Source organism: Corylus avellana, chromosome ca6, assembly GCF_901000735.1.
Source record: "Corylus avellana chromosome ca6, CavTom2PMs-1.0".
In the NCBI taxonomy this organism is placed as follows: domain Eukaryota; kingdom Viridiplantae; phylum Streptophyta; class Magnoliopsida; order Fagales; family Betulaceae; genus Corylus; species Corylus avellana.
Genome location: NC_081546.1, coordinates 5,882,674 through 5,893,157, shown reverse-complemented (window position 1 = coordinate 5,893,157; position 10,484 = coordinate 5,882,674). Strand labels below are relative to the sequence as shown.

The window sequence follows — 10,484 nt, the reverse complement described above, 5'->3', positions numbered from 1 at the left end:
TAACCATCTGTTTTGCATGTTATTCAACTTATGTTTCATATCGACTTTTTGTTCCTCTAATTTTTTGTATTAATTACCAAACGACTTTCCTCCCTCTAATCAGTCAAACATCTCAATACAGCTTCCAAGCAATATTTCTATTTATGTTAAACTATCCAAATGGGAATAAGGCATGGTATAGAGGAGAAAGACTATAGGAGACCTTACAAATTGGGCATTCTCTTTTTTTTTTTTTTTTTTTTTTTTTTTTTGTAATGTGGCGCAAATGGAATTTTTTGCTTCACAATCACCAGATGGATTGAAAAGCCAGTGAATGTACAAGTATAAGGCTCAATTTTCTACTTCTTTAGCAACAATTATAACAGTCGAATCGATAATTTTACCACCAATTTCTCACCTTTCAGAAATTGCAAACTACAAATTTAGCAACCAAGATCAATGTCACAACTAGTGACAAGATACTGTGGTCTTTCATGTTACGTGTCTGTTTTTTTTTTTTTAATAATAACTTGAGCAGTGGTGTAAACGAGTCAAGCCTGAGCGAACTTCCATTGTTTGGGCTTGACTCGTTTAAATTTTGCTCGAGCCCATAATAAGCCGAGCCGTGCCAGCTCACGAACTAGTTCTTCTATATATATATATATATATATATATAAACTTCAAGTATTCTTCAACAACTCAAGAAGCCAGATTGCATATGAGCATTTGCTTAGTCTGGTTAGCCGAGTATGAAGCCTTAGTCAATACAGCAAGACACTTAATTTCGAAAACATAGGATATGCATCATTTTATAGATAAGCAAACTTGATGATTGATGTTTTCTTAACAATGTGATAACATGTTGTATTCAGACTATGGTGGGACAACGCCCACTGCAAAAAAGTATTTTTTCAACGTCTCTCTCTCAATCTCCCTCACTAGTCACAACACATCTTCCACCCAAACTCTCATTTTCCACTCTCTCACTCTTGCTCACCAATTTTTTGTTATATATATATATATAGTATATTTGTTATTATTGAGTAATTTTGACTATATATTGTTAGTTACTTAATAAAAAAATATACGAGTTAAACTTTATACGAGCACGCTCACAAGCCTAACTGACTCGAGTCGAGCTTACTTCGTTTAATATTCGAGCCAGGATTTGTATTCATAAAGCGTCTCATTTAATAATCGAGTTGAGCACGATTCGAGCTTATACAAGCCGATCCCGAGTTCACTCGTGAACACCCCTAAACTCAGGCTACAAGAAAAAAGAAAAAAAAAAAAAGAAAAAGAAAAGATTGGGGCATGGTATTTCCTAATTCCTACTACAGATAGAGATAGAAAAATTAGATGAGAAAGAGTTGGGAATGCAGCCAGAAAAAAAGTCTGGTTGTGGCCTAATTTGCTACATAATGGGCACAGAAGTTTGCACTTTGGTTGATATTCCGAGCTTCCCAAGAAGAGGAGGCAAGAATGATAGAGTTGATGGAAGCAATAGTCAAAGAAATGCGCTAGTCATGGGCGAGTTCCTTTCATGTTACGTGTCATGTTTTAGAATTTTTACAATGGTTATCAATTAATTTATTTTTATTTTCTCAACGGGTCGATGCAACTTTTAATGGCTCATTAGCGCTGTCACAACAATAAAATTTGATAATAGTAAAATAGAATATAATTTCTAACATTACTAAATCATGTATAATTTTTTAATATATAATACTATTGTAATATTCACGGAACATTAGAAGAATATAATGACAATATTCCTTTGATCGTTATAAATAAATTACAATTATTTTCTTGTTTAATGCTTATTGTATTTTTCTTATTAGCTTCAGTCGACTATAAACAAGGTTAACCATTGTAGTTGAATGATAAGTTTATCGGAAAAGTTTAACTTATTTTGAAAATACATAATTCCCTTCTTCATATTTCACTCTCTTTCTTTCTATTTTTAGAGAAACTGAATGTGCATAGCATTACTTTATTATTATTATTATTATTATTTTTAATTTTAATGCAAAGGGAAAGGGTAAAAGAAAACATTTCTATAAGCGTGTCCAGATGTTTGACAGGATTCAACTTGAAATCCTCCTAAGGAGAATTTGTGCACCATATTGAGGCTGCAGGGTTGCAAGCAACATTGGGGCATGAACATAGGTTGGAGATACCACAAAGGAGAAATGCCGAATGATCATTGCTAAGACGATTTTGGCCTCAACCACTGCTAAATTTTGACCTACACAGATTGTGGGACCCAACCCAAATGGGAGGAAGGAAGCCAAATGCTTTCTAGGCTGCATGAATCTCAATGGGTTGAACTTATCAGCATCTTCCCCCCATATCTCAGTGTCATGATGAACAGCAGTCAAGGCCAAATAGAGTTGTGTGTCAGCAGGAACATCGAGCTCCCCTAACTTCACCTTCTTACACGTCTGCCTCATTAACATCACAGCCGGAGGATAGAGTCGAGCTGTTTCATTAATTATCATGCTCACCTGTTACAAAACACCAAGCAACAAGTATAAGTGAATGGGCAAGAAATACTCTGTAAAGAGATAGTAAACCAAACGATTGTTATACGAGCACCATACAACTGGAGTTTGCAATAATGAAACAATAAAATTCAACCCTTACTTTTTTTTTTTTACAAGTATTGATCCAAAAGTTGATTTTAACTACCTTATTATCAAGTTGTATAAGAGTCTATTAAAAAACAATACTCAAATTTAAAAAACTCAGTCATAACCTATCTAAACTCCTGAAATAAACCCTAATCCACAAATATCCACAACAATGTCAATAAGCCAATGCATTTACTTTCTTATCAATAATCACATATCCTTTTGTTACTTTTAGTATTGCCATTTATTTTCTTTATTTTATTGGTACTCTTCTTTCTTTGTCCATCCTATTTGAGGGCTCAATTCTCATTGAATCACTGAAGTTTTCAACACCCTATGCGCAAGGCTCTACTGAGAGACAAATCACAATATGACTGCAAACCAAGGTGCAGCAGCAGCTCACATAGCGGCTGCAGAAGTTGCAGATGCAACTCACACAGAGAGTTATCAAAGCATACGGTTTGGTAAGTTGGCCAAACCATTCACTCTCTTAATCTCAGTTTTTCTAGTGTCAGCAGTCATTATAATTAGAATCCGCTAATTATTTCACTCTAAAGTCTTTGTTTAAAATGGAAATATAATGCACTAACCAGTAGATTTTCCCTGCAAGAACCATAGAAATTTCTCACTGATTCTGACACAAATGTAATTGAATTCCATAAAAGTAAGCTTGCACTCTTTCCTATGGTGTCCGAAAAGTTGACAAGTTGGTAAGAATTTGAACTTACAATTTTAAGTTCATTTAATTTCTCTGCAACTAGAGCCTCGTTGTCGTGGAAGACGCGAACTACTTCTTCCCTTGCCCTGCTTTGCCATTCCTGATGCAGTGCTAAGAGAAGAAGTGCCCAAGTTAGCAGGTTAGCAGTTGTTTCCTTTCCTGCAAAGTAGAAGGTCTTGCATTCATCTATGATTTCTTCAACCCCTAATGTTTCTTCTTCACCATCCTGATTCTTATAAGAAGACATTAATAGACCAAGAAGATTTCTTGAACCATCTCTTGCTTTTTTGTTGGTCTCAATCAGCATCCTTATAGAGTCACGAGTTTGCTTATCTAGTCTCCATCTTTCTCTGTTCATCTTAGTAGGCAAAAACCTATGCATTTATAAGAAGCCAAAGACTTAATTGAAACTCATCACTGGATCTATAACAAGATAAAGCCTTTATAAGCAAAACAAGGTTTCAATCAACCCTTTTCGTGTCAATTCAAAAATGGTTAACCAAGATAAAGGAATAGCCAATGCTAGTATGAAATTCTCATTAATATTGTTCTTGCCACATGACAGAAAAAATAAGCACCTGTAAATATCATCATAAGTTTCATTTTTCTTCTAAAGGGCAAGGTTCTAGCTTGGATCTAGTTAAGGGGGCAAGTTATATGCATTTAGAGTCTAAGACAATTTAGTTAAAGGGACAAGTTACACCAATAGCACAGATTCTCCAGTTAGAGTATGTCACCTGAACCCAGGAATGTATACACTTCTGACTGCCTTGGAGAAAAGATGCACTTGTTGCTCTTGTAAGTTGAAAATGGGCTTCCCCTCTTCAAAACTGCTTCCAAAAGCTGTTCTTGCTATGATCTCTGCTGAGAGATCATGAAGCTCTTTGTGCACATCCATCTCAAACTCGTCTCTCCCTCCACTATTTTGCTCCCACTGGTTGAGCATCTTTGCAGTACTGGCCACAATTTCTGGTACCCAACACTGTAGAATATATATAAAAGCAGGAGGGAAGTTTGGTCACATGTCTAATGCCAAATTTTTATCAAACTTGTTGCACAATCTCATAAAATTTCAACTATTCCAATGCCCACATCCACATTTATTAATCCAAGGCCCGTGTGTGTGTGTGTGTTTTTTTTTTGGTTGAAAAAAAAACAAACAGGTCGATGAGAGAGCGAAAAAGTGGTCACCTTAACCCGCTCCATGTTGAAGGCCTGGTTTATGATCCTTCTATGGACAGCCCATTTCTCGCCCGTAAGCCCAACAAGTCCCTGCGCAAAGAGCAGCCTAGCCAAGGGGTTCTGCCGGACCTTCCCAAAGCACCCAGAAGTGTTCAGAAGGACTTCCTTAATCGTGTCCGGGTCAGATATTGCCAGCCTCGGCTTTGATCCGAACCAGTACAGGAAGGTCTTCCCGTACATGCCTGACCACCTGTAGTAGAAAGGAGCCGCACGGTGAAGGATATCGTGGGACTCAAACTGGATTGGCTTCGTTTGAGCCTCAGCGTAGATGCGTCGGATCTCGGCTGAGTTCCCGAAGATCGGACGGTAGCCAGGGCCTCGTATGCCTTGCTTTCGAAAGTGGTTCTCCAACCTCCACGGAACCCATATGATTGAGTATACGAATTTCAAAAGGAAGACGAGCAAAATCGCAAAAAGAAAAAGAAGAAGAAGATGCATGATGAACTCTTAGAGAAACAGAGAAAGAAAGAGAGATTTTTGCTGAGTGATGAGATACAAGGCGTCGATAAGGTTTATTGTAAAATAATGCATTGCCCACTCTGCTAGTTCTAGTCTTCTAGAGGAGTAATCTTAATCTTTTTTTGAATAGAGACGACTTTTGATACATAGAACTTCAAAGTCAGAAAAGGAAAGGCCGCCGAATATATAGTTGAAATGAAAATGGCTAATGCTAAATAACAAGTCAATTACAAAAAAAAAAAAAAAGTCATTATCTTATTAGGATGACGTTACATTATTAATTTATCATCGAATTAATTATTATTAAGAAAAATTAATAGTGAATTGATAATGAAAATTATCAGGGACGACATGAGCTCTGGCACTAGCTTATTTGGATGACCTCTAAACACTAGGCCATTCATACTTTGACCTCTCGGTGACTAGTTCCATCATTGTTGTTTACATCAAACTCAGTACCATCATATCTCTTGTTTCACTGAACACAACCATGTCTTCAATTTTCAAATGTTCAACTTGAAATCTTGCTATGGTGTTTGAATAATATATACATATAGATGATAAAACTAAACATTTCTTAAGAGTCTTCAAATTTTCAGCTTGAAATCCTACTGAAGAGTATTTGTGCACCATATTGAGGCTGCAAGGTCGCAAACAACACTGGGGCATGAACATAGGTTGGAGATACAACAAAGGAGAACCGTCGAATGATCATGACTAAGACGGTTTTGGCCCCAACCATGGCTAAATTTTGAGCTACACAGACTCTAGGACCCAACCCAAAAGGGAGAAAAGTGGCTAAATGCTTTCGACGCTCCATAAATCTCAATGGGTTGAAGTCATTAGCATCTTCCCCCCATATCTCAGTGTCATGATGGACAGCAATCAAGGGCAAATAGGGTTGTGTGCCAGCAGGAACGTCGAGGCTCCCTAGCTTCACATTCCTACACGTTTGCCTCAGAAACGTCATAATCGGAGGATACAGCCGAGATGTTTCATTGAGTATCATGCTCACCTGTTCAAAATCCTAAGCAATATCAGCATGTGAATGAATAGGAAATGCTTCATAAAAAGATATCTCACATTAATAATTACTCCTAAAATTAAACTTAATCCACAAATATCTATTTACTCTTTTTATTGATAGTGTTTTTAGGGGTATTACAGCTTTTATTTATATCTCCCCTATAAACCGATGTATCATTCATGTAACGTTGATTACGTCAATTTCTAGTAAATGCCACATGTATTATCATATTAGTTTGTAAGGGGATTGTGATTAAAGTTATAGTACTGCGAACATTTTAATCAATTATACATTTTTGGTTCTTTTGAGAAATGGATCATGCATGTTACTATTCCTATTCTTCACTTTATTTGTACTGATTCTCTGCATGTCTTTGTCCATCCTATTTGAGGGCAAAATTCTCATTGAATCTATTAAGGAGATTGTCCATTTATAAGGTGAGGGGAAACCTCAACTCTTGAGCTAGCTTTTGGGTTGAGTTAGGCCTAAGACCCATTTCTAACTTGGTATCAGAGCCACGTTTCTATTACTGTGGCTTTCAATAAAAGTCTTATGACGTTTCTATGGTGTTTTCTAGCATTCTCTTCTGATGATCTCTTAATTTTGTTGTGATCCACGGCTTTATTCATTGGCGAATCTTGGCACAATGCGGTTTTGGCCCTTCACCGGAATTTTAGCAGCTAGTTTTCGTTCTCCGGCCTCATTGTCAGTTGCGGCTTGGCCCTTTACCAGATTCTTTTAGCGGCTTGTCTCTGTTCTCCGATATTCCTCCGGCTTTGCCTTGATCCAAACTTTGGATGCCTTTAATTTCTTCTATTTTCTAAACTCAATCTTATATCTTGAGTTTGAGGGGGGATGTTGGAATATTTTATATTTTCTAAATTAGGTTTATTAATATTTTCCTTAACAAGTTATTTCTCTTTATGTTATAATATTGTTATTCTCGGTTATTATATTTCCTTGTAAGGTTTATTCTCTTCCTTAATTAGTTTAGGTCTACTTTAGAGTTTCTTGATCATTACTCATTGTCTTTCTATAAATAGAGAGTTATATAATATTGTTTGATACAGTGAATATATAAGATGTAGCCCACACGTGTCTCTTTGCTTCTGCTCTCTCTTTTCTTTTTCTTTCATATTTTCGTATTTTATATATATATATATTTCAATATATATAAAATATAGGATCGAACCTTGACTCCGTCAAATCACCCCCCATTTAAATTAAATATTCCACGTGTTGGGCCTCACTTATTAAAAGGGAGTTTGAGCCCACACGTGAGGGAGAGTGTTAAAGTATTGATTAAGTGATTAAATTTACATCTTCCTATCAGTTTAAGCTTTTGAGATAATTGGTAGTTTAACATGGTATCAGAGCCTAACCCAATTAATTGGTTGTGGCCCACCGTCACCCATTGTCGCACGTGTTGGCTTGGATGTCCTCCCGCCACACGTGAGGGGGCGTGTTGGAAGTCCCACATTGCCTGGGTATTAAGGAGATTGTCCATTTATAAGGTGAGGGGAAACCTCAACTCTTGAGCTAGCTTTTGGGTTGAATTAGGCCTAAGACCCATTTCTAACATGGTATCAGAGCCAAAAGTCATGGGATCGAACCTTGACTCCGTCAAATCACCCCCCATTTAAATTAAATATTCCACGTGTTGGGCCTCACTTATTAAAAGGGAGTTTGAGCCCACACGTGAGGGAGAATGTTAAAGTATTGATTAAGTGATTAAATTTACATCTTCCTATCAGCTTAAGCTTTTTGGATAATTGGTAGTTTAACAGAATCAACGAAATTCAAAACCCTATATATTGAAAGACAAATGGCAACGTGAGTCGTTACTATTCATTGTAATTGGATTTCACTAATTATCTCACTCTTAAACTGATATTTGTTCTTAAAGCATGTGATTCTCACATGTATTTTAAGCACGATTAATAGAGCGTTTGATTCAAAATGCATGTGACAATCACATGCTCTAAGAACATATGCTAACTTAATAGAGTGAGTTAAAAGAATTTATTCCAACCCAATTTATATATAAACTGTATTTGTGCTTTAAAAGTTGAGAGATGGGCAAAAATTTGAGCTTACTATTTTAAGTTCGTTTAATTTCTTTGCAACAAGATGCTCGTGTCACCGAAGATGCGATTCACTTCTTCCCGGGCCCTGGTTTGCCATTCCTGATGCAATGCTAAAAGCATAAGTGCCCAAGTTAGAAGGTTAGCGCGCAGTTGTTTCCTTCCCTGCAAAGTAGAAGGTCTTGCATTCATCTATGATTTCCTCAACCCCCAACACTTCTTCTTCACCATCCTGATTCTTGTAAGAAGACATTAATAGACCAAGAAGATTTCTTGAGCCATCTCTTGCTGTTTGTTGGTCTCGATCAGCATCCTTATAGAAACACGAGTTTGCTTCTTTAGTCTCCACGTTTCTTTGTTCAACTTAGTAGGCAAAAACCTACGAATTTATCATAAGAAGCCAAAGAATCAATTGAAACTTATTGCAAGAAGATCAAGCCTTTATGAAAAACTCATTTGGCTTATATTAAAAAGATAAGGGTTAAATACCTTTTTGGTAACGGCCCGCTATCTCATTTTTAAAAGCTATTATCTACGGTTTTGTTTTCTCTTTCGTCTATATTCTACCCAAAAGTTTAATGGCTCGCTACGTCAAAGCCATTCAGCGTCTACCACGTGTCTCCCCATTCCACGTCATTGTTACCATCTCAGCATTACTTGAAAAAAATTAAAATGAAAAAACACAAATGGGGTCGGATGATCTTCCCCTTCCACCATTTATTTATTTATTTTTTTATGTTTATTTTTTCCATATTCCTTTTTTTTTTTTTAAGTAATGTTGACTTGGTAACAATGATGTGGCATGGGAGATACGTAACAGACATTAAATGGCTTTAACATAGTGAACCGTTAAATTTTTGGATAGAATATAGATAGAAGGACTAATAGAAAAACAACATGGACCACTTTTGATAATTTTGCAAAAATTATATAGTAGATACTCTATAACTCATTTCATTCCCTATATTTAGAGAAAATCTCAAAAAATTCACCCATATTAGTTTCCTTAAATTTAACCTATACCCTTGAATAGTTACAGTGTTTTTCAATGTGTAGAGAACCAAAAAAATTTTCCTATACATTATTTTAATATAAACATTTCTCTTTCCTTTCTCCTAAAGTGTGAGAGTAGATAAGAAATTTGTATTTTCTAAAAAAATAATATTTTAATACTATAGGAAAATGGAATGGAAGCTATTGTAAAATATATTTAGATAAGGAAATAAAAAGAGAATTTGTTCTTTAAACTTAGGGAAAATGAAAAAGGAAGATAAAGCTGGTTGGGTTATTTTTTATTTTATTTTTTGCTATTCAATCTCATCTGTTGGTTGGTTGTTTGCTGTAGCACCTAAGCTAGCTCCCCCTTTAAATAGATGGATCGGGGGATCATTCGAGGGGCACAAATTAAGCATCTGGACCGTTGGACGTGATCCAACGGTCCTAAACAATCTACTAATAAAATAAAATTATAAAAATCAAAATAAAAGTAATAAAAAACTTAAAAAAATTTGTAAACTTTTTTGTGGTGGTTGGCCACCCCAGGTGGTGGCTGGCCACCACTATTTAAACTCTAGGGGTGGCATGACCGCCGGTCTGGGGTGGCCGAAGCCACTCCTTGTCTCGGGTGCCAAGGGCTAACAAAAAAAAAACATTCTAGTTGGCCCTTGGAGGTGGCTCACCCCTAAGGGCCAAGTAGGGGTGTCAACCCGAACCGGTTTCCCTGTTTTTGGCCAAAACCGGAAACCGGAACTGGGGTACCCCGATTCTTGATTTTGAGAAACCGGGACCCCGGTTAACCGGGGTCTCGGTTACCGACCGGTTCCAGTTTTACCCGATCCGGTAATCGGTTTTTTTAAAAAAATTGGTTTTTGAGCTTATTTTAGGTATTAAGCCTAAAATAACCCCCTTTTTTTTTTTTTTTTTTCATAAGTTAGCTCATTTTTAAAAAAAATCTATTAGTCTCTTTATCTAAATTAAAAGGGCATTGCTGTGATTGTTTCAAATAATTAAAAAATAAACCTAAAAAAATTCAAAAATCCTAAAAAATCAATGTTGTTGCCTATTTGGGCCTTAGAAATAAAAATTTAATTTTTTAAAATACCCTAAACCTAAACCTAAGCGTAATATATATATATATATATAATGGAAACCCAGTTCCAGTATTCCCGGTAAAAACCGGATACCAAAAATCGGTACCAGAACCGGGGTACTCGGTTTTTGGATTTTTTCAAACCGGGACCTCGGTTTCCCGGTTTCCCGGTTTCCTGGTTTCTCGGTTTTCCGGTTTCGGTTTCTCGATAATTTTTGATAGGGATATCAACCTGGTTCGGTTTCCCGGTTTT

General features: G+C 36.3%; 1 protein-coding gene and 1 pseudogene across 1 annotated transcript; both read right to left on the bottom strand.

Moving 5' to 3' along the window:
• Nucleotides 1-2,021: 2,021 nt before the first annotated feature.
• Nucleotides 2,022-5,122, bottom strand: LOC132184674 (cytochrome P450 734A1-like). The gene is made up of 4 exons (XM_059598393.1): nucleotides 4,522-5,122; nucleotides 4,068-4,312; nucleotides 3,341-3,704; nucleotides 2,022-2,486 (listed from the first exon to the last, which is right to left on the bottom strand). The coding sequence occupies exons 1-4, from the start codon at nucleotides 5,008-5,010 to the stop codon at nucleotides 2,067-2,069; spliced, it is 1,518 nt and encodes a 505-aa protein (XP_059454376.1). The 5' UTR covers nucleotides 5,011-5,122; the 3' UTR covers nucleotides 2,022-2,066.
• A 504-nt stretch (nucleotides 5,123-5,626) lies between these two features.
• Nucleotides 5,627-8,796, bottom strand: LOC132185065 (cytochrome P450 734A1-like; annotated as a pseudogene).
• Between the last annotated feature and the right edge of the window lie 1,688 nt (nucleotides 8,797-10,484).

What these genes read in the sequence shown, in the direction of transcription:
- LOC132184674 (XM_059598393.1), bottom strand. Translation starts at nt 5,010, where the DNA reads ATGCATCTTCTTCTTCTTTTTCTTTTTGCGATTTTGCTCGTCTTCCTT. An exon ending in TCAACATGGAGCGGGTTAAG is followed by an intron (nt 4,313 to 4,521) that starts GTGACCACTTTT and finishes TATATTCTACAG; the next exon opens with TGTTGGGTACCAGAAATTGT. An exon ending in GTATACATTCCTGGGTTCAG is followed by an intron (nt 3,705 to 4,067) that starts GTGACATACTCT and finishes ATAAATGCATAG; the next exon opens with GTTTTTGCCTACTAAGATGA.